This window comes from Oncorhynchus mykiss, chromosome 18 (genome assembly GCF_013265735.2).
Source record: "Oncorhynchus mykiss isolate Arlee chromosome 18, USDA_OmykA_1.1, whole genome shotgun sequence".
NCBI classification, from domain to species: Eukaryota; Metazoa; Chordata; class Actinopteri; order Salmoniformes; family Salmonidae; genus Oncorhynchus; species Oncorhynchus mykiss.
This window is the reverse complement of record NC_048582.1, coordinates 6865855-6893595: the sequence shown is the minus strand read 5'-3', so window position 1 is coordinate 6893595 and position 27741 is coordinate 6865855. Positions and strand designations below refer to the sequence as shown.

Genomic DNA, 27741 nt, shown 5'->3' with positions numbered 1-27741 from the left:
TAGAGGATTAGGTCTATACTAACCTGTAGATTATATTATAGAGGATTAGGTCTATACTAACCTGTAGATTATATTATAGAGGATTAGGTCTATACTAACCTGTAGATTATATTATAGAGGATTAGGTCTATGCTAACCTGTAGATTATATTATAGAGGATTAGGTCTATACTAACCTGTAGATTATATTATAGAGGATTAGGTCTAAACTAACCTGTAGATTATATTATAGAGGATTAGGTCTATACTAACCTGTAGATTATATTATAGAGGATTAGGTCTATACTAACCTGTAGATTATATTATAGAGGATTAGGTCTATACTAACCTGTAGATTATATTATAGAGGATTAGGTCTATACTAACCTGTAGATTATATTATAGAGGATTATGTCTATACTAACCTGTAGATTATATTATAGAGGATTATGTCTATACTAACCTGTAGATTATATTATAGAGGATTAGGTCTATACTAACCTGTAGATTATATTATAGAGGATTAGGTCTATACTAACCTGTAGATTATATTATAGAGGATTAGGTCTATACTAACCTGTAGATTATATTATAGAGGATTAGGTCTATACTAACCTGTAGATTATATTATAGAGGATTAGGTCTATACTAACCTGTAGATTATATTATAGAGGATTATGTCTATACTAACCTGTAGATTATATTATAGAGGATTATGTCTATACTAACCTGTAGATTATATTATAGAGCATTAGGTCTATACTAACCTGTAGATTATATTATAGAGGATTAGGTCTATACTAACCTGTAGATTATATTATAGAGGATTAGGTCTATACTAACCTGTAGATTATATTATAGAGGATTAGGTCTATACTAACCTGTAGATTATATTATAGAGGATTAGGTCTATACTAACCTGTAGATTATATTATAGAGGATTAGGTCTATACTAACCTGTAGATTATATGATAGGTCAAAGGAAATCAGGGGTCTCCAACCTTTTCTAGCATGAGAGCTACTTTTAAATTATGAAACATTTCACAAGATACACGTACATTTTTTCCTAGCTTTCAAATAGGCAGTCTTTGTATGTTCCCAAATTCTGTTTTCTTGGGGGAATGTCATTCTGTCTACTCAGAAGACAGTTATTATGATCCCTAACTGGCTACAAAAGCCCACACCCCACAGACACAAAAGGGGCAATATTGCTGGAAATGAATTGTCAGATAGTGTGTTCCGTTTGGCTTTCAGCCGGTTGTGGCTAACCAGGGGTGGTTGAATGTCAATGTGGATTTGATTGGATAGTAGCCGGGAGCTTGACTTTTTCTAATACTAGTGAGATTTGTTTATGACAGTTTGCGGTAGAACACGTGAAAAATAAATTCTTTTTTCAGAATTGTTTGGCGAGCTACTCATGGGTAGACTGGGAGATACTGGTAGCTTGTGATGGACCTGTTGGAGACCCCTGATGTAGATACTCTCCATGACATGCAATAGTCAGCTGACGTGACCATACCTGTTTGATCTCACGCTTCAGCTTGCGGATGCCGGTGCGCTCCGTCTTAGTGGCTCCAGTGTGACCCAGCTCATGGATGGAGACAGACGGGCTGGTGGCTGAGGACTGCATAGGACGCACTGACACAGGAGAAAGGGAGACGGACACAACAATTCATTTGATTCAATAGAATAGTACTACACCTGCAAAGATACCAGTACACCTGCAAAGATTTGAGAAGAATCAAAAATGTATTAATACTGTAGAAACTACTAATGCTGGCTATGTAGGGGTCGGGGCTAGGGGGCTATGTAGGGGTCTATGTAGGGGTCGGGGCTAGGGGGCTATGTAGGGGTCTATGTAGGGGTCTATGTAGGGGTCGGGGCTAGGGGTCTATGTAGGGGTCGGGGCTAGGGGTCTATGTAGAGGTCGGGGCTAGGGGTCTATGTAGTTGTCGGGGCTAGGGGTCTATGTAGGGGTCTATGTAGGGGTCTATGTAGGGGTCGGGGCTAGGGGTCTATGTAGTTGTCGGGGCTAGGGGTCTATGTAGGGGTCTATGTAGGGGTCTATGTAGGGGTCGGGGCTAGGGGTCTATGTAGGAGTCTATGTAGGGTCCTATGTAGGGGTCTATGTAGGGGTCGGGGCTAGGGGTCTATGTAGGGGTTTATGTAGGGGTCGGGGTTAGGGGTCTATGTAGGGGTCTATGTAGGGGTCGGGGCTAGGGGTCTATGTAGGGGTCGGGGTTAGGGGTCTATGTTGGGGGCTATGTAGGGGTCTATGTAGGGGTCGGGGCTAGGGGTCTATGTAGGGGTCTATGTAGGGGTCGGGGCTAGGGGTCTATGTAGGGGTCTATGTAGGGGTCTATGTAGGGGTCGGGGCTAGGGGTCTATATAGGGGTCGGGGCTAGGGGTCTATGTAGGGGTCGGGGCTAGGGGTCTATATAGGGGTCGGGGCTAGGAGTCTATGTAGGGGTCAGGGCTAGGGGTCTATGTAGGGGTCTATGTAGGGGTCTATGTAGGGGTCAGGGCTAGGGGTCTATATAGGGGTCAGTGCTAGGGGTCTATGTAGGAGTCGGGGCTAGGAGTCTATGTAGGGGTCTATGTAGGGGTCTATGTAGGGGTCGGGGCTAGGGGTCTATGTAGTTGTCGGGGCTAGGGGTCTATGTAGGGGTCTATGTAGGGGTCTATGTAGGGGTCGGGGCTAGGGGTCTATGTAGGGGTCTATGTAGGGGTCGGGGCTAGAGGTCTATGTAGGGGTCTATGTAGTTGTCGGGGCTAGGGGTCTATGTAGGGGTCTATGTAGGAGTCGGGGCTAGAGGTCTATGTAGGGGTCTATGTAGGGGTCGGGGCTAGGGGTCTATGTAGGGGTCGGGGCTAGGGGTCTATGTAGGGGTCGGGGCTAGGGGTCTATGTAGGGGTCGGGGCTAGAGGTCTATGTAGTGGTCGGGGCTAGGGGTCTATGTAGGGGTCAGGGCTAGGGGTCTATGTAGTGGTCTATGTAGGGGTCGGGGCTAGGGGGCTATGTAGGGGTCTATGTAGGGGTCGGGCTAGGGGTCTATGTAGGGGTCGGGGCTAGGGTCTATTTAGGGGTCAGGGCTAGGGGTCTATGTAGGGGTCGGGGCTAGAGGTCTATGTAGTGGTCGGGGCTAGGGGTCTATGTAGGGGTCAGGGCTAGGGGTCTATGTAGTGGTCTATGTAGGGGTCGGGGCTAGGGGGCTATGTAGGGGTCTATGTAGGGGTCGGGCTAGGGGTCTATGTAGGGGTCGGGGCTAGGGTCTATTTAGGGGTCAGGGCTAGGGGTCTATGTAGGGGTCGGGGCTAGGGGTCTATGTAGGGGTCTATGTAGGGGTCGGGGCTAGGGGTCTATGTAGGGGTCTATGTAGTTGTCGGGGCTAGGGGTCTATGTAGGGTTCGGGGCTAGGGGTCTATGTAGGGTTCGGGGCTAGGGGTTGATTTGGGATTGGGAAAGACTCACTGCTCCTCTCCACCCCAAACTCCTTCCCACTGAGGATGTGGTGTAGCAGGTTCTTCATGTCTGACGGACTCAAGTTCATCAGGCTCTCAGAGGCCTCCTCCCCTGCAGAGGACAGAGAGAGAGACGCCTGTAACGCTGAGTAGAGAGACTCTGTAAAAACTCCCCAGGCACTTCCACACTAAAGGCCATTCAGCTCAACATCAAGATACAGTAGTGTCACTACTAACCAGGTCTACCTGAAAGAACTACCAGAGCCCTATTCAGATGGTGAGTCTACTGAGGCCTTTAGAACACAGCTGATTATTCTACCATTCTAAGAATGGTACTGAACCCTACCTGAGCAGTGTAGACTGAACCCTACCTGAGCAGTGTAGACTGAACCCTACCTGAGCAGTGTAGACTGAACCCTACCTGAGCAGTGTAGACTGAACCCTACCTGAGCAGTGTAGACTGAACCCTACCTGAGCAGTGTAGACTGAACCCTACCTGAGCAGTGTAGACTGAACCCTACCTGAGCAGTGTAGACTGAACCCTACCTGAGCAGTATAGACTGAACCCTACCTGAGCAGTATAGACTGAACCCTACCTGAGCAGTGTAGACTGAACCCTACCTGAGCAGTATAGACTGAACCCTACCTGAGCAGTGTAGACTGAACCCTACCCGAGCAGTGTAGACTGAACCCTACCTGAGCAGTATAGACTGAACCCTACCTGAGCAGTATAGACTGAACCCTACCTGAGCAGTATAGACTGAACCCTACCTGAGCAGTATAGACTGAACCCTACCTGAGCAGTGTAGACTGAACCCTACCTGAGCAGTGTAGACTGAACCCTACCTGAGCAGTATAGACTGAACCCTACCTGAGCAGTGTAGACTGAACCCTACCTGAGCAGTGTAGACTGAACCCTACCTGAGCAGTATAGACTGAACCCTACCTGAGCAGTGTAGACTGAACCCTACCTGAGCAGTGTAGACTGAACCCTACCTGAGCAGTGTAGACTGAACCCTACCTGAGCAGTGTAGACTGCGGGCCAGCTCTGTAGCCATCACCTGCATGATGAGTCCGATTCGGAGACGCAGCATGTCCCCAAACAGAGCCGGCTGGGAGCGGACGTACATGGCCAGGTACACCATGATCTCCTGCATTATCACAATACAGCAGTCGTTACTTTCCCTTCATCGCAGAGACTTGTTACAAAACTGACCGCAGTTTGCTTTGACGTGTCGAGCTAAACTCGCGTCGGGCAGAGAATTTGGACGGAAATGGCATCTGTAAGCATCTTATATAATCCCAGTTATAATGTGTTGTACCTGAGTGAGCACAGCGATGCTGATGTCCTGCCCACTGGCCTCATAGATCAGAGAGTTGAGTTCTTCTGGAGGAAGAGGCGCCGAGATGACTTTCTCCCTGGGCTCCGGTGGTAACCCCACTGTCAGCTGCTTGTGGTGGGAGATGAGATCTGTACAGGCCTCAGCCAGCACCTCCACTCTCTTCCTCAGGATACCAGAGATGTATCTGATCAGACCCCACTCCTTGTTGGCCCCGGCCTGGGCATACAGCTCCTCCAGCAGACACCTCACACTGACCCCGCCCTGACCCCCCACGTCCACCAGCCAATCAGCACCTTTCAGGTTAGAGAGAATTACAAATCATTCAGTTCAATTCAATCTGAGGAGTCAATTCAGTGTAATTCAAACCTAAACATGTAGAGAATTCAATTAAATTTGATTCAATTCAAAGATTCAATTCAACCCGACACCATCTAATCCAGGGGTGGGAAAAATACGACCCATTTGATCCGACCCGCAGGAGGTTGGAGTAAAACAAAATAATGTGGAAAAATATTATTTTGTGTAAAAAAAATGTAAAAACTCCAGGCCACATTGAACACCTACAACTAAATAGAGAGTGTGTAGAAATGATAATGGACGTTTACAGTTTGCCCACCCCTGATCTAAACCAGTACCTTTCATCACGCAGAGGATATATAGTATGTCTGCCTGGTCCTGCAGTGTGGGACACTCCTTCAACTGTCTCACCAGAGACCCAAAGTCTGTGTTACCCTGGGAGTCTCGCGGCAGGTGGAGGTCTGCAATACTGGGGGCCTGAGAGCAAAGATACACAGACACACACAAATACACACATGTGAGCATGCACACACACACACACACACATTAGAGGATCCAAACACACAGATGCACCAGAAAGACAGTACTGGAGTCTGTTGTTGGCGTAGACGAACTGACCTTGGGCTGTTGTTGATGTGGTGTGTGGTGGTGGTGTGGATGGAGCGGTGTGAGCTGGGACACGTGCAGTAGGTTGAGGGATTTACGGTGCTTGTTCATGATGGGAGTCATGGGAAGATACATGGAGGCCTCTGGAAGAAACAACACTCACCATACAGTATTTGTATTCATTATGGATCCCCATGACTTCCTGCCAAGGCAGCAGCTACTGTTTCTGGGGTTTATTATGGATCCCCATGACTTCCTGCCAAGGCAGCAGCTACTGTTTCTGGGGTTTATTATGGATCCCCGTGACTTCCTGCCAAGGCAGCAGCTACTGTTTCTGGGGTTTATTATGGATCCCCATGACTTCCTGCCAAGGCAGCAGCTACTGTTTCTGGGGTTTATTATGGATCCCCATGACTTCCTGCCAAGGCAGCAGCTACTGTTTCTGGGGTTTATTATGGATCCCCGTGACTTCCTGCCAAGGCAGCAGCTACTGTTTCTGGGGTTTATTATGGATCCCCGTGACTTCCTGCCAAGGCAGCAGCTACTGTTTCTGGGGTTTATTATGGATCCCCGTGACTTCCTGCCAAGGCAGCAGCTACTGTTTCTGGGGTTTATTATGGATCCCCATGACTTCCTGCCAAGGCAGCAGCTACTGTTTCTGGGGTTTATTATGGATCCCCGTGACTTCCTGCCAAGGCAGCAGCTACTGTTTCTGGGGTTTATTATGGATCCCCATGACTTCCTGCCAAGGCAGCAGCTACTGTTTCTGGGGTTTATTATGGATCCCCATGACTTCCTGCCAAGGCAGCAGCTACTGTTTCTGGGGTTTATTATGGATCCCCATTACTTCCTGCCAAGGCAGCAGCTACTGTTTCTGGGGTTTATTATGGATCCCCATGACTTCCTGCCAAGGCAGCAGCTACTGTTTCTGGGGTTTATTATGGATCCCCATGACTTCCTGCCAAGGCAGCAGCTACTGTTTCTGGGGTTTATTATGGATCCCCATTACTTCCTGCCAAGGCAGCAGCTACTGTTTCTGGGGTTTATTATGGATCCCCATGACTTCCTGCCAAGGCAGCAGCTACTGTTTCTGGGGTTTATTATGGATCCCCATGACTTCCTGCCAAGGCAGCAGCTACTGTTTCTGGGGTTTATTATGGATCCCCATGACTTCCTGCCAAGGCAGCAGCTACTGTTTCTGGGGTTTATTATGGATCCCCATGACTTCCTGCCAAGGCAGCAGCTACTGTTTCTGGGGTTTATTATGGATCCCCATGACTTCCTGCCAAGGCAGCAGCTACTGTTTCTGGGGTTTATTATGGATCCCCATGACTTCCTGCCAAGACAGCAGCTACTGTTTCTGGGGTTTATTATGGATCCCCATGACTTCCTGCCAAGGCAGCAGCTACTGTTTCTGGGGTTTATTATGGATCCCCATGACTTCCTGCCAAGGCAGCAGCTACTGTTTCTGGGGTTTATTATGGATCCCCATGACTTCCTGCCAAGGCAGCAGCTACTGTTTCTGGGGTTTATTATGGATCCCCATGACTTCCTGCCAAGGCAGCAGCTACTGTTTCTGGGGTTTATTATGGATCCCCATGACTTCCTGCCAAGACAGCAGCTACTGTTTCTGGGGTTTATTATGGATCCCCATGACTTCCTGCCAAGGCAGCAGCTACTGTTTCTGGGGTTTATTATGGATCCCCATGACTTCCTGCCAAGGCAGCAGCTACCATTTCTGGGGTTTATTATGGATCCCCATGACTTCCTGCCAAGACAGCAGCTACTGTTTCTGGGGTTTATTATGGATCACCATGACTTCCTGCCAAGGCAGCAGCTACTGTTTCTGGGGTTTATTATGGATCCCCATTAGATGTTGCCAAGGCAACAGCTACTGTTTCTGGGGTTTATTATGGATCCCCATGACTTCCTACCAAGGCAGCAGCTACTGTTTCTGGGGTTTATTATGGATCCCCATGACTTCCTGCCAAGGCAGCAGCTACTGTTTCTGGGGTTTATTATGGATCCCCATGACTTCCTGCCAAGGCAGCAGCTACTGTTTCTGGGGTTTATTATGGATCCCCATGACTTCCTGCCAAGGCAGCAGCTACTGTTTCTGGGGTTTATTATGGATCCCCATGACTTCCTGCCAAGGCAGCAGCTACTGTTTCTGGGGTTTATTATGGATCCCCATTACTTCCTGCCAAGGCAGCAGCTACTGTTTCTGGGGTTTATTATGGATCCCCATGACTTCCTGCCAAGGCAGCAGCTACTGTTTCTGGGGTTTATTATGGATCCCCATGACTTCCTGCCAAGGCAGCAGCTACTGTTTCTGGGGTTTATTATGGATCCCCGTGACTTCCTGCCAAGGCAGCAGCTACTGTTTCTGGGGTTTATTATGGATCCCCGTGACTTCCTGCCAAGGCAGCAGCTACTGTTTCTGGGGTTTATTATGGATCCCCATGACTTCCTGCCAAGGCAGCAGCTACTGTTTCTGGGGTTTATTATGGATCCCCATGACTTCCTGCCAAGGCAGCAGCTACTGTTTCTGGGGTTTATTATGGATCCCCATGACTTCCTGCCAAGGCAGCAGCTACTGTTTCTGGGGTTTATTATGGATCCCCATGACTTCCTGCCAAGGCAGCAGCTACTGTTTCTGGGGTTTATTATGGATCCCCATTACTTCCTGCCAAGGCAGCAGCTACTGTTTCTGGGGTTTATTATGGATCCCCATGACTTCCTGCCAAGGCAGCAGCTACTGTTTCTGGGGTTTATTATGGATCCCCATGACTTCCTGCCAAGGCAGCAGCTACTGTTTCTGGGGTTTATTATGGATCCCCATTACTTCCTGCCAAGGCAGCAGCTACTGTTTCTGGGGTTTATTATGGATCCCCATGACTTCCTGCCAAGGCAGCAGCTACTGTTTCTGGGGTTTATTATGGATCCCCATGACTTCCTGCCAAGGCAGCAGCTACTGTTTCTGGGGTTTATTATGGATCCCCATGACTTCCTGCCAAGGCAGCAGCTACTGTTTCTGGGGTTTATTATGGATCCCCATGACTTCCTGCCAAGGCAGCAGCTACTGTTTCTGGGGTTTATTATGGATCCCCATGACTTCCTGCCAAGGCAGCAGCTACTGTTTCTGGGGTTTATTATGGATCCCCATGACTTCCTGCCAAGACAGCAGCTACTGTTTCTGGGGTTTATTATGGATCCCCATGACTTCCTGCCAAGGCAGCAGCTACTGTTTCTGGGGTTTATTATGGATCCCCATGACTTCCTGCCAAGGCAGCAGCTACTGTTTCTGGGGTTTATTATGGATCCCCATGACTTCCTGCCAAGGCAGCAGCTACTGTTTCTGGGGTTTATTATGGATCCCCATGACTTCCTGCCAAGGCAGCAGCTACTGTTTCTGGGGTTTATTATGGATCCCCATGACTTCCTGCCAAGACAGCAGCTACTGTTTCTGGGGTTTATTATGGATCCCCATGACTTCCTGCCAAGGCAGCAGCTACTGTTTCTGGGGTTTATTATGGATCCCCATGACTTCCTGCCAAGGCAGCAGCTACCGTTTCTGGGGTTTATTATGGATCCCCATGACTTCCTGCCAAGACAGCAGCTACTGTTTCTGGGGTTTATTATGGATCACCATGACTTCCTGCCAAGGCAGCAGCTACTGTTTCTGGGGTTTATTATGGATCCCCATTAGATGTTGCCAAGGCAACAGCTACTGTTTCTGGGGTTTATTATGGATCCCCATGACTTCCTACCAAGGCAGCAGCTACTGTTTCTGGGGTTTATTATGGATCCCCATGACTTCCTGCCAAGGCAGCAGCTACTGTTTCTGGGGTTTATTATGGATCCCCATGACTTCCTGCCAAGGCAGCAGCTACTGTTTCTGGGGTTTATTATGGATCCCCATGACTTCCTGCCAAGGCAGCAGCTACTGTTTCTGGGGTTTATTATGGATCCCCATGACTTCCTGCCAAGGCAGCAGCTACTGTTTCTGGGGTTTATTATGGATCCCCATTACTTCCTGCCAAGGCAGCAGCTACTGTTTCTGGGGTTTATTATGGATCCCCATGACTTCCTGCCAAGGCAGCAGCTACTGTTTCTGGGGTTTATTATGGATCCCCATGACTTCCTGCCAAGGCAGCAGCTACTGTTTCTGGGGTTTATTATGGATCCCCATTACTTCCTGCCAAGGCAGCAGCTACTGTTTCTGGGGTTTATTATGGATCCCCATGACTTCCTGCCAAGGCAGCAGCTACTGTTTCTGGGGTTTATTATGGATCCCCATGACTTCCTGCCAAGGCAGCAGCTACTGTTTCTGGGGTTTATTATGGATCCCCATTACTTCCTGCCAAGGCAGCAGCTACTGTTTCTGGGGTTTATTATGGATCCCCATGACTTCCTGCCAAGGCAGCAGCTACTGTTTCTGGGGTTTATTATGGATCCCCATGACTTCCTGCCAAGGCAGCAGCTACTGTTTCTGGGGTTTATTATGGATCCCCATGACTTCCTGCCAAGGCAGCAGCTACTGTTTCTGGGGTTTATTATGGATCCCCGTGACTTCCTGCCAAGGCAGCAGCTACTGTTTCTGGGGTTTATTATGGATCCCCATGACTTCCTGCCAAGGCAGCAGCTACTGTTTCTGGGGTTTATTATGGATCCCCATGACTTCCTGCCAAGGCAGCAGCTACTCTTCCTGGGGTTTATTATGGATCCCCATGACTTCCTGCCAAGGCAGCAGCTACTCTTCCTGGGGTTTATTATGGATCCCCATGACTTCCTGCCAAGGCAGCAGCTACTGTTTCTGGGGTCCAGCTAAATTAAGGTAGTTAAAACATTACAATACAAACATATTTCACAACATATTAAGTGTGTGACCTCAGGCCCATACTCTACTCCAACATATCTACTACCACATATCTACAGAGTACCATACAGTAGAAACCAACAGAGTGTAGAAACCTACAGAGTCCCACCCATACAGTAGAAACCTACAGAGTCCCATACAGTAGAAACCTACAGAGTCCCATACAGTAGAAACCTACAGAGTCCCATACAGTAGAAACCTACAGAGTCCCATACATACAGTAGAAACCTACAGAGTCCCATACAGTAGAAACCTACAGAGTGTAGAAACCTACAGAGTCCCACCCATACAGTAGAAACCAACAGAGTGTAGAAACCTACAGAGTCCCAACCATACAGTAGAAACCTACAGAGTCCCATACAGTAGAAACCTACAGAGTCCCATACAGTAGAAACCTACAGAGTCCCATACAGTAGAAACCTACAGAGTCCCATGCAGTAGAAACCTACAGAGTCCCACCCATACAGTAGAAACCTACAGAGTCCCAACCATGCAGTAGAAACCTACAGAGTCCCACCCATACAGTAGAAACCTACAGAGTCCCATACAGTAGAAACCTACAGAGTCCCATACAGTAGAAACCTACAGAGTCCCAACCATACAGTAGAAACCTACAGAGTCCCAACCATACAGTAGAAACCTACAGAGTCCCATACAGTAGAAACCTACAGAGTCCCATACAGTAGAAACCTACAGAGTCCCATACATACAGTAGAAACCTACAGAGTCCCAACCATGCAGTAGAAACCTACAGAGTCCCACCCATACAGTAGAAACCTACAGAGTCCCAACCATACAGTAGAAACCTACAGAGTCCCAACCATACAGTAGAAACCTACAGAGTCCCAACCATACAGTAGAAACCTACAGAGTCCCATACAGTAGAAACCTACAGAGTCCCACCCATACAGTAGAAACCTACAGAGTCCCATACAGTAGAAACCTACAGAGTCCCATACAGTAGAAACCTACAGAGTCCCAACCATACAGTAGAAACCTACAGAGTCCCAACCATGCAGTAGAAACCTACAGAGTCCCACCCATACAGTAGAAACCTACAGAGTCCCATACAGTAGAAACCTACAGAGTCCCATACAGTAGAAACCTACAGAGTCCCAACCATACAGTAGAAACCTACAGAGTCCCAACCATACAGTAGAAACCTACAGAGTCCCATACAGTAGAAACCTACAGAGTCCCATACAGTAGAAACCTACAGAGTCCCATACATACAGTAGAAACCTACAGAGTCCCAACCATGCAGTAGAAACCTACAGAGTCCCACCCATACAGTAGAAACCTACAGAGTCCCAACCATACAGTAGAAACCTACAGAGTCCCAACCATACAGTAGAAACCTACAGAGTCCCAACCATACAGTAGAAACCTACAGAGTCCCATACAGTAGAAACCTACAGAGTCCCATACAGTAGAAACCTACAGAGTCCCATACAGTAGAAACCTACAGAGTCCCATACAGTAGAAACCTACAGAGTCCCATACAGTAGAAACCTACAGAGTCCCACCCATACAGTAGAAACCTACAGAGTCCCATACAGTAGAAACCTACAGAGTCCCACCCATACAGTAGAAACCTACAGAGACCCATACAGTAGAAACCTACAGAGTCCCAACCATGCAGTAGAAACCTACAGAGTCCCATACAGTAGAAACCTACAGAGTCCCACCCATACAGTAGAAACCTACAGAGTCCCATACAGTAGAAACCTACAGAGTCCCATACAGTAGAAACCTACAGAGTCCCATACAGTAGAAACCTACAGAGTCCCATACAGTAGAAACCTACAGAGTCCCATACATACAGTAGAAACCTACAGAGTCCCATACAGTAGAAACCTACAGAGTCCCATACAGTAGAAACCTACAGAGTCCCATACAGTAGAAACCTACAGAGTCCCATACAGTAGAAACCTACAGAGTCCCATACAGTAGAAACCTACAGAGTCCCATACATACAGTAGAAACCTACAGAGTCCCATACAGTAGAAACCTACAGAGTCCCATACAGTAGAAACCTACAGAGTCCCATACATAACCCTAAACCTAACACTTGGTGAATAAACAAACAGTAAATGTGATGATAACTTACTGGGCATGTTGAGGCCTTGGACCTGGGCCATGAAGGAGAGGATGTCTCTGGTGGTGTGTTCAGCACTAAACACGTGGTGCTGCCCCCTCTGGATGGGAGGGAGATGACACTTGGTGGCTGTGCTCTGCATCAGCTGGCTGAGGTAGTGGTCAAACATGTCCTTGGAGCTGCCTGGAGGGGGGCGGGAGTTAAATGTAGACTCAGCGATATGATATTACATACCGCAAGCACAAACATGCAAACACAAAATCACACCAATGACCTATACAGACATAAACACATACAGCACACCAATGACCTATACAGACATAAACACACACCAAACACACACCACGGCTGACGTACCTGAGGGGACATAACTTTCTTCTTCGTCTTCCTCCTCTTCTTCATTCTCCAGCAGGTCGTCATCGGTGTCTCCGTCGAGGAAGCTGAGCTCTGTGTGGAACGAGGTAGTCTGGAAGCTGGAGATGTTTGCCATCTGAACCCTGCAAACCACACAAGATGGAATGGAACCAAATAGGACATCACTGGAACTTTCACAACCAGGTGATGTAGTGACATAAATAGTGGAGCCTAGCATTTCCTTGTGTAAATATCCAGAGATCTCTCTTAAGATGAGTGACCTTAGAAATGGAAGAGAGTCAGTCTGACCTTGCCCCTCCGAAGTATCCATCGTTCAGCTTCCTCAGAGTGGACAGAACACACGGGTCGATGCTCTCACCATCATCCACTGGGAACAACAAGGGAAACGTGATCAATTAACCAACCAATCAATAAACCTTGTTTGTCCCATACAGAATGTAGTTTCCCAGCAAGAGTCAGTTTCCTGGACACAGATTAATCCTTGAATTCCCATTTAAATAAATGTTTAGTCCAGAAGTCACACAAACAACACAGAATGATTACCCAGCATGCTGTGTGTGATGGGGAAGGGGAGGGTATTTACCCTTCATGCTGTGTGTGATGGGGAAGGGGAGGGTATTTAGCCAGCATGCTGTGTGTGACGGGGAAGGGGACGGTATTTACCCAGCATGCTGTGTGTGATGGGGAAGGGGAGGGTATTTAGCCAGCATGCTGTGTGTGATGGGGAAGGGGAAGGTATTTACCCAGCATGCTGTGTGTGATGGGGAAGGTGTAGTTATTTACTCTGCATGCTGTGTGTGATGGGAAAGGGTATTTACCCAGCATGCTGTGTGTGACGTGGAAGGGGAGGGTATTTACCCAGCATGCTGTGTGTGACGAGGAAAGTGAGGGTATTTACCCAGCATGTGGTGCGTGACGGAGAAGGGGAGGGTATTTACCCAGCATGCTGTGTGTGATGGGGAAGGTCAGGGTAGGGCGTCCAGTCATCCTCCAGGAGGAGGAGAGATAGGACAGCTCCGTCCTTAGCATCTCCACTATCATCTGGTTGTCCAGAGCCAGGTAGAAGTGATGCTGGTCCAGGAACTATAGGAGAGGAGAGACAGTGAGATGGTTGTCCAGAGTCAGGTAGAAGTGATGCTGGTCCAAGAACTAAAGGAGAGGAGAGACAGTGAGATGGTTGTCCAGAGCCAGGTAGAAGTGATGCTGGTCCAGGAACTAAAGGAGAGGAGAGACAGTGAGATGGTTGTCCAGAGTCAGGTAGAAGTGATGCTGGTCCAGGAACTAAAGGAGAGGAGAGACAGTGAGATGGTTGTCCAGAGTCAGGTAGAAGTGATGCTGGTCCAAGAACTAAAGGAGAGGAGAGACAGTGAGATGGTTGTCCAGAGCCAGGTAGAAGTGATGCTGGTCCAGGAACTAAAGGAGAGGAGAGACAGTGAGATGGTTGTCCAGAGTCAGGTAGAAGTGATGCTGGTCCAGGAACTAAAGGAGAGGAGAGACAGTGAGATGGTTGTCCAGAGTCAGGTAGAAGTGATGCTGGTCCAAGAACTAAAGGAGAGGAGAGACAGTGAGATGGTTGTCCAGAGGCAGGTAGAAGTGATGCTGGTCCAGGAACTAAAGGAGAGGAGAGACAGTGAGATGGTTGTCCAGAGCCAGATAGAAGTGATGCTGGTCCAGGAACTAAAGTAGAGGTGAGACAGTGAGATGGTTGTCCAGAGTCAGGTAGAAGTGATGCTGGTCCAGGAACTAAAGGAGAGGAGAGACAGTGAGATGGTTGTCCAGAGCCAGATAGAAGTGATGCTGGTCCAGGAACTAAAGGAGAGGAGAGACAGTGAGATGGTTGTCCAGAGCCAGGTAGAAGTGATGCTGGTCCAGGAACTAAAGGAGAGAGATGGCCAACACTACTGCTCCAGCCCAAACACACCTGATTCATCCCTACACAAATACACTTGATTCAGCTCTACACAAACACACCTGATTCAGCCCTACACAAACACACTTGATTCAGCCCTACACAAACACACTTGATTCATCCCTACACAAACACACCTGATTCCGCCCTACACAAACATGCCTGATTCCGCCCTACACAAACACACCAGATTCAGCCCTACACAAACACACCTGATTCAATCAAGGTCTTGATGAGCAGATAATTAGTTGAATCAGGGGCCGTATCCAAATATATATACACTGAGGTCACCCGACCTCAACCCAACAGAGATGGATTGGGATGAGTTGGACCGCATAATGAAGGGAAAGCAGCCAACAAGTGCTCAGCATATGTGGGAACTCCTTCAAGACTGTTGGAAAAGCATTCCAGGTGAAGCTGGTTGAGAGAATGCCAAGACTGTTCAAAGCTGTCATTAAGGCAAAGGGTGGCTACTTTGAAGAATCTCAAATATAAAATATATTTTTGATTTGTTTAACACTTTTTGGGTTACTACATGATTCCATATTTTATAGTTTTGATGTCTTCACTATTATTCTACAATGTAGAAAATAGTACAAATAAAGACAAATCCTTGAATGAGGAGGTGTGTCCATACTTTTGATTGTTGTGATTACCAGTTGAGATCAACTTACTCCTTCCTGGCTCAGAGTTTGTCTGGGCAGTAGCTTAACATCATCCTAAAACCTACTTTGAGCTGGAAGTATTTTTAAAAAGTCTTAAAACATGTTTTAACCAGATTCCTGCTTTGTGGATAAAGCCCTAGGTGTGCTAGATTAGGATTTAACAAACAAGAGCATTTAGGGAGATAGGACCTCTACTGTCTTAAGGTAATAACAAGGTATGTCACCTGAGGGGTGAATGTGTAGGTACGGTTCCGGATCTCGTAGAATTTCGAGGTTCCCAGAACTCCAATGTGCCTGTATGGCCTCCCGCTCAGATTCAACTTCTTGCAGTTTCCTGTGAAACAAGTCATTAGCTATGTAGTTCTTATGAAGGCTCTACGAAGGCTCTGCGAATCCTTTCTAAGTAGTTGTAACTGTACCCAGTTTGACGTAGACGTGGCTGAGGATGCGAGCAGGCATGACCCTGATGGGCTGGACCTCAGCGATGGTCTGGACCTCTATTTCATCGTTCTTCAGCAGCTCCTGGATCTCCTTCGACTCCGCTAACACACACACTGCCAATGTGTACACACACACACACACACACACACACACACACACACACACACACACACACACACACACACACACACACACACACACACACACACACACACACACACACAGAAACAAATGAAGGTATGTTCACAGAAACAAATGGTTTGTACACACACACACATAAAGACACACACACACACACACACACACACACAAAGGCACACACACACACACACACACAAAGGCACACACACACACACACACTCAAAAGGGAAAGGAAACTCTCAGATAGGCAGCCCTGACCACGGAGCAAACGATCTTAAACAAAACGAGTGAATTAAACAACAAGTCTAGAACTGTATATTACTTGTCCAGTTAAAGGATGTCACATGTCTTCCAGCCTGCATGAGAGGACATTAGACATGCTGCAAACCTTGTACGACTACGTCCGGCTTGAAATTGGTGGAGAATCGCCTGTTGAGAGGGTCGATCTCTCCAGGGGCGAGGAATCCCTTGGAGGAACAGACGGAGAGAGAGAGAACTAAAGCACCAACCAACACCTCACTGTGGTGAGACAGAGACTGAATCACTCTATTATAAGACGACAGAAGGTTTGTACCTCAGCCAGCAGAGAACTAACGATGTAGAGGGACTGTCCCCACATGTGAGGTAACTGACCCATAGCCACTCTGTCCACGGAGTGAGGGTTCCCGTACTCTTCCTCCATCTGGGGGGAAACACCACACAGTTACGGTCTTCCTCACTTAGTTGTAGGGGACGTTGTTACTTATCAGGATTCAGAAAGGTAGAAAGTGTAACCTGTTACTTCTCCGCATGCCCATATCGGCACAAGGAGTAACGCCGACGTGCCCTAAAGAAAGACGGATTTCCAATTTACACACGGACGATAAAGTTGTATTCAAAAGGGGTAATGGCGATACCTTTTCAGGTGGGACAGCGTAGAGCTCAGGCATCAGGCGGATCCCGGGCTTCCCTCTGATCAGGACTTCTTCCAGGGCATCTCTGTACTCCTGCACCTGGACACAGGAAGCAGGAAAGGACATGTTCATCATACAGTCACATGACCTGGGATGGTCTAGCGGTCTGACATATAGCTCGGTGACGTCACCCGCTCTCAGACCTACAGGTAGTGTGTTTTCCTTGCTCTGAAACGGACACAGCTTTTGTGGAGTGACCGGTAACGATGCTTCGAGGGGGCACAGGTGTGGATGTACTCAGAGGGTCTCAGGGTGGAACCTAGGTGGGGACGAGGAGAGGGACGGAACCAACACGGCCACACACACCTGTACTAGGTCTCCGCTGAAGATACCGTCCAGAATGAGGTAGGTCCAGAACACTGGCCATTCACATTCTATATTCTCAAACAGTTTGAGTTCAGCCGGGTCGTAGTGGAGACGGGACGGGTCCTGAGAGAGACATACAGACAGACACGGAAATATTACACCCAATGTCTCATCTAAAAGAACAAGGCTAATCTTTAAACGAGAGTTCAAGGAAAACCCCACTAAAATACTATCTTTTGGTATTTTTAGTTAGTTAGTTCACTGTTAATACAGTCCCAAAATGTTTTGTATGTCAGCAGTCAAGTTTTAAAGATATTGGACTTTTAAGAAGTAGATGCAAAACACATCATCTTTATGTGATGCAAAACACATCATCTTTATGTGATGCAAAACACATCATCTTTATATGATGCAAAACGCATCCTCTTTATATGATGCAAAACACATCATCTTTATATGATGCAAAACACATCATCTTTATGTGATGCAAAACACATCATCTTTATATGATGCAAAACGCATCATCTTTATGTGATGCAAAACACATCATCTTTATGTGATGCAAAACGCATCCTCTTTATATGATGCAAAACACATCATCTTTATATGATGCAAAACACATCATCTTTATGTGATGCAAAACACATCATCTTTATATGATGCAAAACGCATCATCTTTATGTGATGCAAAACACATCATCTTTATGTGATGCAAAACACATCATCTTTATGTGATGCAAAACACATCATCTTTATGTGATGCAAAACACATCATGATGATGTCATGATGATGTGGCAAGTGACACTTTGTGGACGAATGACAAAAATACCAACAGATTTGAAGTGTATTTTTCCTTTAAGTTGTACTGTTTAATCTGTAACCACGTTTCCATCATGACAGCTGTGATGAAACAGGACGTTAATATCGTGACAGCTGTGATGAAACAGGACGTTAATATCGTGACAGCTGTGATGGAAACAGGACGTTTACATCGTGACAGCTGTGATGGAAACAGGACGTTACCATCGTGACAGCTGTGATGGAAACAGGACGTTTACATCGTGACAGCTGTGATGGAAACAGGACGTTTACATCGTGACAGCTGTGATGGAAACAGGACGTTTACATCGTGACAGCTGTGATGAAAACAGTACGTTTTGCTGTCATTTTATAAATGCCAACAGGTCATTTGTTTGTTCAACATGGCAGGACCTTTTTGTGTGAGTAAAATGTACCATGCAGGAAATGGAGATGGAAACGCCTTTATGTACATACATATATTGACACAATAACCATCATATGGAAGAGAACTTGGGGTCACGTGATGACATGTTGTGTTGTCCTCCCACCACGACTCAGGAAACCATACAGTTTATTAGACTACAGATGACATGTTGTGGTGTCCTCCCACCACGACTCAGGAAACCATACAGTTTATTAGACTACAGATGACATGTTGTGGTGTCCTCCCACCACGACTCAGGAAACCATGCAGTTTATTAGACTACAGATGACATGTTGTGGTGTCCTCCCACCACGACTCAGGAAACCATACAGTTTATTAGACTACAGATGACATGTTGTGGTGTCCTCCCTCCACGACTCAGGAAACCATGCAGTTTATTAGACTACAGATGACATGTTGTGTTGTCCTCCCACTACGACTCAGGAAACCATGCAGTTTATTAGACTACAGATGACATGTTGTGTTGTCCTCCCACCACGACTCAGGAAACCATGCAGTTTATTAGACTACAGATGACATGTTGTGGTGTCCTCCCACTACGACTCAGGAAACCATGCAGTTTATTAGGCTACAGATGACATGTTGTGTTGTCCTCCCACTACGACTCAGGAAACCATGCAGTTTATTAGACTACAGATGACATGTTGTGTGGTCCTCCCACTACGACTCAGGAAACCATGCAGTTTATTAGACTACAGATGACATGTTGTGGTGTCCTCCCACTACGACTCAGGAAACCATGCAGTTTATTAGACTACAGATGACATGTTGTGTTGTCCTCCCACTACGACTCAGGAAACCATGCAGTTTATTAGACTACAGATGACATGTTGTGGTGTCCTCCCACCACGACTCAGGAAACCATGCAGTTTATTAGGCTACAGATGACATGTTGTGGTGTCCTCCCACCACGACTCAGGAAACCATGCAGTTTATTAGACTACAGATGACATGTTGTGTGGTCCTCCCACTACGACTCAGGAAACCATGCAGTTTATTAGACTACAGATGACATGTTGTGGTGTCCTCCCACCACGACTCAGGAAACCATGCAGTTTATTAGGCTACAGATGACATGTTGTGTGGTCCTCCCACCACGACTCAGGAAACCATGCAGTTTATTAGACTACAGATGACATGTTGTGTGGTCCTCCCACCACGACTCAGGAAACCATGCAGTTTATTAGGCTACAGATGACATGTTGTGTGGTCCTCCCACCACGACTCAGGAAACCATGCAGTTTATTAGGCTACAGATGACATGTTGTGTGGTCCTCCCACCACGACTCAGGAAACCATGCAGTTTATTAGACTACAGATGACATGTTGTGTGGTCCTCCCACCACGACTCAGGAAACCATGCAGTTTATTAGGCTACAGATGACATGTTGTGTGGTCCTCCCACCACGACTCAGGAAACCATGCAGTTTATTAGGCTACAGATGACATGTTGTGTTGTCCTCCCACTACGACTCAGGAAACCATGCAGTTTATTAGGCTACAGATGACATGTTGTGTGGTCCTCCCTCCACGACTCAGGAAACCATGCAGTTTATTAGACTACAGATGACATGTTGTGTGGTCCTCCCACTACGACTCAGGAAACCATGCAGTTTATTAGACTACAGATGACATGTTGTGGTGTCCTCCCACTACGACTCGGGAAACCATGCAGTTTATTAGGCTACAGATGACATGTTGTGTGGTCCTCCCACCACGACTCAGGAAACCATGCAGTTTATTAGACTACAGATGACATGTTGAGGTGTCCTCCCACTACGACTCAGGAAACCATACAGTTTATTAGACTACAGATGACATGTTGTGTGGTCCTCCCACTACGACTCAGGAAACCATGCAGTTTATTAGACTACAGATGACATGTTGTGGTGTCCTCCCACTACGACTCGGGAAACCATGCAGTTTATTAGGCTACAGATGACATGTTGTGTGGTCCTCCCACCACGACTCAGGAAACCATGCAGTTTATTAGACTACAGATGACATGTTGTGTGGTCCTCCCACTACGACTCAGGAAACCATACAGTTTATTAGGCTACAGATGAAATAAATGATGATGAACTTCACAGGGTGCTGAAAGTGCAAGGTGATGAGCTTGATGCTCCTTTCCAATAAATATCGAGGGTCTGATTCTGGTGACATGATGATCGATGCTTGGTTGCCGTTTTGACAAATAACAATATTTTCACTCTTAATCAATAATAATGTCATCATGTAGACGAGCCTACACACACTGTATCTGCCTGCTGTTGGCTACAGCGCAGATACGAGACCATTGGATGAAAATCTAGTGTATTTCACACTGTAAGGAGAAAAACATACAAATCTGTACAGTACCTCTCTTGGGCATCGGTATCCATCTCTGATGAAACGGCAGCAGCCATAGCGTCCCTGGGGAAGGGAACGGAGTCATTTAGATACGTCATTCTAGAGCACCATGAAGCCTAGCCAATGGAGGGTTCCCATTGACATCCTTTCACCATCCCGGACTAGGCTTAATCTGAGTCTGGGAATCAACTAGCCCATATAGTGTGTCTGTGGTCCAGTCTAGACAGGATCCTATCTACCTGTAGCCTGGATATGATCTCACTGTATCTGTGGTCCAGTCTAGACAGGATCCTATCTACCTGTAGCCTGGACATGATCTCACTGTATCTGTGGTCCAGTCTAGACAGGATCCTATCTACCTGTAGCTTGGATATGATCTCACTGTATCTGTGGTCCAGTCTAGACAGGATCCTATCTACCTGTAGCCTGGATATGAGCTCACTGTATCTGTGGTCCAGTCTAGACAGGATCCTATCTACCTGTAGCTTGGATATGATCTCACTGTATCTGTGGTCCAGTCTAGACAGGATCCTATCTACATGTAGCCTGGATATGATCTCACTGTATCTGTGGTCCAGTCTAGACAGGATCCTATCTACCTGTATCTTGGATATGATCTCACTGTATCTGTGGTCCAGTCTAGACAGGATCATATCTACCTGTAGCCTGGATATGATCTCACTGTATCTGTGGTCCAGTCTAGACAGGCTCCTATCTACCTGTAGCCTGGATATGATCTCACTGTATCTGTGGTCCAGTCTAGACAGGATCCTATCTACCTGTAGCCTGGACATGATCTCACTGTATCTGTGGTCCAGTCTAGCCAGGATCCTATCTACCTGTAGCCTGGACATGATCTCACTGTATCTGTGGTCCAGTCTAGACAGGATCCTATCTACCTGTAGCTTGGATATGATCTCACTGTATCTGTGGTCCAGTCTAGACAGGATCCTATCTACATGTAGCCTGGATATGATCTCACTGTATCTGTGGTCCAGTCTAGACAGGATCCTATCTACCTGTATCTTGGATATGATCTCACTGTATCTGTGGTCCAGTCTAGACAGGATCCTATCTACCTGTAGCCTGGATATGATCTCACTGTATCTGTGGTCCAGTCTAGACAGGCTCCTATCTACCTGTAGCCTGGATATGATCTCACTGTATCTGTGGTCCAGTCTAGACAGGATCCTATCTACCTGTAGCTTGGATATGATCTCACTGTATCTGTGGTCCAGTCTAGACAGGATCCTATTTACCTGTAGCCTGGATATGATCTCACTGTATCTGTGGTCCAGTCTAGACAGGATCCTATCTACCTGTAGCCTGGATATGATCTCAGTCTTAGTGATGGTGACCAGGTCTGCATCCTCCACAGCGAAGGCAGGGAAGGAGATGATTGACAGGAGACCAGCGTCGATCTCTTTAGAGGTGGAGGCTCGTGGCAGCATGGAGCACAGGATAGCCTGGAGAGGTCAAATACAAACGGGTCAGTTTCTGACAGATGGCGTCATTCTGACACCACCGTGTTGCCAGGAGACATCAGTTGTGCTATCTGACGTAAGACAATGGTCAGTTTCATACATATCATTTTAAGGTTTACAAAATAATCTGATGAAACCAGACTGGACACTGCCCTCACCAGGCTAGAGAAGATTAAACCAGACTGGACACTGCACTCACCAGGCTAGAGAAGATTAAACCAGACTGGACACTGCCCTCACCAGGCTAGAGAAGATTAAACCAGACTGGACACTGCACTCACCAGGCTAGAGAAGATTAAACCAGACTGGACACTGCCCTCACCAGGCTAGAGAAGATTAAACCAGACTGGACACTGCCCTCACCAGGCTAGAGAAGATTAAACCAGACTGGACACTGCCCTCACCAGGCTAGAGAAGATTAAACCAGACTGGACACTGCCTTCATCCGAGTTAGAGAAGATTAAACCAGACTGGACACTGCCCTCACCAGGCTAGAGAAGATTAAACCAGACTGGACACTGCCCTCACCAGGCTAGAGAAGATTAAACCAGACTGGACACTGCCCTCACCAGGCTAGAGAAGATTAAACCAGACTGGACACTGCCTCACCAGGCTAGAGAAGATTAAACCAGACTGGACACTGCCCTCACCAGGCTAGAGAAGATTAAACCAGACTGGACACTGCCCTCACCAGGCTAGAGAAGATTAAACCAGACTGGACACTGCCCTCTCCAGGCTAGAGAAGATTAAACCAGACTGGACACTGCCCTCACCAGGCTAGAGAAGATTAAACCAGACTGGACACTGCCTTCACCAGGCTAGAGAAGATTAAACCAGACTGGACATTGCCCTCTCCAGGCTAGAGAAGATTAAACCAGACTGAACACTGCCCTCACCAGGCTAGAGAAGATTAAACCAGACTGGACATTGCCCTCTCCAGGCTAGAGAAGATTAAAACAGACTGGACACTGCCCTCACCAGGCTAGAGAAGATTAAACCAGACTGGACATTGCCCTCTCCAGGCTAGAGAAGATTAAACCAGACTGGACACTGCCCTCACCAGGCTAGAGAAGATAGGACATGTTTATCACAGTACCTGGCAGTGCTCCACCTCGTCCGGCAAAACGTGAATGACAGATTTGGGTCCTCCATGAGCCCCAAAGAGGTCCAGCTCATCAATGGCCTCCAATGCAGCCTGAACATAAAACCCAACATGTTGTTGTTTTAGGAGTTTAGATATAGTAGCTGTGTTGCGATAAGAGGACTGTTATGAGTCTCGATATGGTAGTTAAGATATGATTGGAGGCGTAAAAGGAGACCATGTATTATCATTGTTACATATAGGACAAGCATTACATCTAAAATGTCAGTACCTTGGCCATCCCCACAGAGCTGGCGTTCAGTTCTGGGATCCCCTGATTGGTCTTGTCCCCTCGCTCCCACATCCCATAATCCTGCACAGAGAGAGAGAGAGAGAGAGACACCCAGTTACTATGACAACCAGGTTTAAAATCCTACTATTTGAAGACCTTAATTTGAAACTAAATATAATTTTATTTGACCTAATACAATATATACTGTATATACAGTATATTCTATATATTTACACAAATAGTAATCAGTAGGACGTATGCCCTCTGTTTTAACTCCTTACGTCTCAGAAACAAACAGCGCTGACAGGGAGATTCTGGACTATCTGCTTATTCTGGTTCATGAAGTCGCTAACTAAAACACATTATCCTGGATGGGAAACGTATTCTGGCTAGTGAAGTCGCTAACAAAGATGCATTATCCTGGATGGGAAACGTATTCTGGTTGGTGAAGTTGCTAACTAAAACACATTATCCTGGATGGGAAACGTATTCTGGCTAGTGAAGTCGCTAACAAAGATGCATTATCCTGGATGGGAAACGTATTCTGGTTGGTGAAGTCGCTAACTAAGACACATTATCCTGGATGGGAAACGTATTCTGGTTGGTGAAGTCGCTAACTAAGACACATTATCCTGGATGGGAAACGTATTCTGGTTGGTGAAGTCGCTAACTAAGACACATTATCCTGGATGGGAAACGTATTCTGGTTGGTGAAGTCGCTAACTAAGACACATTATCCTGGATGGGAAACGTATTCTGGTTGGTGAAGTCGCTAACTAAGACACATTATCCTGGATGGGAAACGTATTCTGGTTGGTGAAGTCGCTAAATAAGACACATTCTCCTGGATGGGACCATGTCAGCTCTCTGTTGACATTATGTTAATTAAATACTCTGTTGACATTATGTTAATAATTATGACATTATGTCAATGAATTATGTACTAACAGTAGTTTTCACCTGTTAGTTTATAATTATCTGTTGTAGCCGACCACACAGGCCTTTGACCTGTTGGCGCTTTTAAGCTAAAAAATATGTTGATGCTTTTAGGGTTAAGTGCTGATGTTCCCATGTTGACCAACGAAATGTATTGAAAGTTATTCTACCAACCAATCAGAAAGTTCACTGTGTGGGATTTTACAATATACTGTATGAGCCATGTAAAAAGTCTTGTTTGGAAAGGTGTTCCTTGTAGCACGACACTTCTATAGTCTCCACTACCTCTACTGATATTCCTATTGATCTTCAGTATAGTATTGGTTCTCTCTCCATTACCGTTCAGACTTCTATTACTTCCTGCTAAGTCGTATGTTAGTGAGGTTAGAAGAAGAGAGCCTCGCTCAAACAGACCTTGAACATTACCTACCGCAACTTTATAAGCAGCCTCAATGTAGAAGACCAGGTTCTGGATAAAAGCCACTTCATGCAGGGTTGATATGATACGAAGACCTGGAGAAGACCAGACAGTGATAAAGAACAACGCCGCCGGTATACAGTCAAGTTATTTCACAATAACATGATCCACCACACACACACACACACACACACACACCGACACACACCGACACACACACCGACACCGACACACACACACACACACACACGGTACCTGAGGCAGTCATCTGAGCCAAAACCAGCAGGTACAGAGAGGTGGCATCAACCTGCAGGTGTCCCCACTGATCGTCCCCCACCACGGTAGCACAGGTGGGGGTGTGGTACTTGGCGTGCAGACAGTCCTTGGGGCTCTGGGTGTGTTTAAACTTCTCCACCTTGGCCACCTGTAGTCAGACACACTGACATGCTCAGAAAAGGCTATTACACAGCCAGACCAAGGGAGAAACCCATACAGAAATGCTCCAACAGCGTAGTGCATTGTTGCCCATATGCCATACACTAGTGACTGTGTTGTTACATGGTAGAAGGAATGAGACAGTAACCACGGTAACCCACCTGTCGCATCATACACTGGAGCAGCCCTTGCATCAGCTTGACAACACTCTGTAGAATAATACAAATATAGATATTTACCACACCTTACAGGGATCGGTAACTCCTGCTTTCCCAAGTTTATCTATTCAGGACTCCAAGGACTGAAATATGCCGATCTCTGCCTGTGGCCTACAACATAGATCATAGGACAACATGCATGGAACACACTAACATGTTTCGGGAGAGGAATGTCTTGTTTTGACACAGTGTGGTCATGAGGTCGGGTCCTTGCAGTCAAGGAATATTCAGACCCCCTTTCCAACACAGATCACACAGTACAGTAAGTATGGGACACACAACACAGATCACACAGTACAGTAAGTATGGAGGACACAACACAGATCACACAGTACAGTAAGTATGGAGGACACACAACACAGATCACACAGTACAGTAAGTATGGGACACACAACACAGATCACACAGTACAGTAAGTATGGAGGACACAACACAGATCACACAGTACAGTAAGTATGGGACACACAACACAGATCACACAGTACAGTAAGTATGGAGGACACAACACAGATCACACAGTACAGTAAGTATGGGACACACAACACAGATCACACAGTACAGTAAGTATGGGACACACAACACAGATCACACAGTACAGTAAGTATGGGACACAACACAGATCACACAGTACAGTAAGTATGGGACACACAACACAGATCACACAGTACAGTAAGTATGGAGGACACAACACAGATCCCGCAGTACAGTAAGTATGGGACACACAACACAGATCACACAGTACAGTAAGTATGGAGGACACAACACAGATCACACAGTACAGTAAGTATGGGACACACAACACAGATCACACAGTACAGTAAGTATGGAGGACACAACACAGATCACACAGTACAGTAAGTATGGAGGACACAACACAGATCACACAGTACAGTAAGTATGGAGGACACAACACAGATCACACAGTACAGTAAGTATGGGACACACAACACAGATCACACAGTACAGTAAGTATGGAGGACACAACACAGATTACACAGTACAGTAAGTATGGAGGACACAACACAGATCACACAGTACAGTAAGTATGGGACACACAACACAGATCCCACAGTACAGTAAGTATGGAGGACACACCACTATTTTGACATGCTGTGAGATGGGAGCCAGCCAGTCACCTGCTCCAGTTCGTAGGCCTTGGCCTTGTCCTCATCCCGGTCAGCGTTCTTCCTGTAGGCCATCCCCAGACCCCACACCGCCAGGATGCTGTAGACATTGTCACGCACCCAGGCATCTGGCAGCTGGATACTGCAGGGCAACAGGCCTGTTACTGGGTTCTGGAGACACACACAGGTTAGACAGGCAGGTTAGACCGGCAGGTAGATAGATATCTATCTAAGTCTGGGCTCTGGCTGGGCCACTCAAGGACATTCACAGACTTGTCCCGAAGCCACTACTGTACGTTGTCTTGGCTGTGTACTTAGGGTCGTTGTCCTGTTGCAAGGTGAACCCTCAACCCAGTCTGAGATCATGAGAGCGCTGGAGCAGGTTTTCATCAAGAATCTCTCTGTACTTTGCTCTGTTCATCTTTCCCTCGATCCCTCGATTCCCACAATTCCTTCGACCTCTCGGCTTGGTTTTTGCTCTGACATGCATCCTAAAGATTGATTCTATACATCGTTTGACATGTTTCTACGGACTGTAATGGAACTGTTTTGACTTTTCGTCTGGACCTAGTGATCGCGAGTCATGAATTTGGATTACTGGGCTCAACGCGTGAACAAAAAGGAGATATTTGGACATAAATGATGGACATTATCGAACAAAACAAACATTTATTGTGGAACTGGGATTCCTTTGAGTGCATTCT

General features: G+C 46.7%; 1 protein-coding gene across 3 annotated transcripts in view; it reads right to left on the bottom strand.

Annotated features, from left to right (window-relative positions):
• LOC110496992 (phosphorylase b kinase regulatory subunit alpha, liver isoform) overlaps positions 1-27741 on the bottom strand; it is a 44339-nt gene that overhangs the window by 13874 nt on the left and 2724 nt on the right. For all 3 annotated transcript variants that reach the window (XM_036951496.1, XM_036951497.1, XM_036951498.1), the window contains exons 3-26: positions 27050-27208; positions 25857-25904; positions 25516-25684; positions 25273-25355; positions 23907-23987; positions 23630-23728; positions 22369-22515; positions 21059-21112; positions 17454-17576; positions 17091-17186; positions 16769-16876; positions 16583-16661; positions 16032-16166; positions 15837-15946; positions 13977-14121; positions 13327-13405; positions 13021-13160; positions 12676-12846; positions 5699-5829; positions 5419-5557; positions 4763-5076; positions 4462-4591; positions 3451-3552; positions 1498-1616 (exon numbers count right to left, since the gene is read on the bottom strand). In XM_036951496.1, the coding sequence (XP_036807391.1) occupies positions 1498-1616; positions 3451-3552; positions 4462-4591; positions 4763-5076; positions 5419-5557; positions 5699-5829; positions 12676-12846; positions 13021-13160; positions 13327-13405; positions 13977-14121; positions 15837-15946; positions 16032-16166; positions 16583-16661; positions 16769-16876; positions 17091-17186; positions 17454-17576; positions 21059-21112; positions 22369-22515; positions 23630-23728; positions 23907-23987; positions 25273-25355; positions 25516-25684; positions 25857-25904; positions 27050-27208 (2961 nt within the window). The remainder of the gene's footprint in view (positions 1-1497; positions 1617-3450; positions 3553-4461; positions 4592-4762; positions 5077-5418; positions 5558-5698; positions 5830-12675; positions 12847-13020; positions 13161-13326; positions 13406-13976; positions 14122-15836; positions 15947-16031; positions 16167-16582; positions 16662-16768; positions 16877-17090; positions 17187-17453; positions 17577-21058; positions 21113-22368; positions 22516-23629; positions 23729-23906; positions 23988-25272; positions 25356-25515; positions 25685-25856; positions 25905-27049; positions 27209-27741) is intronic.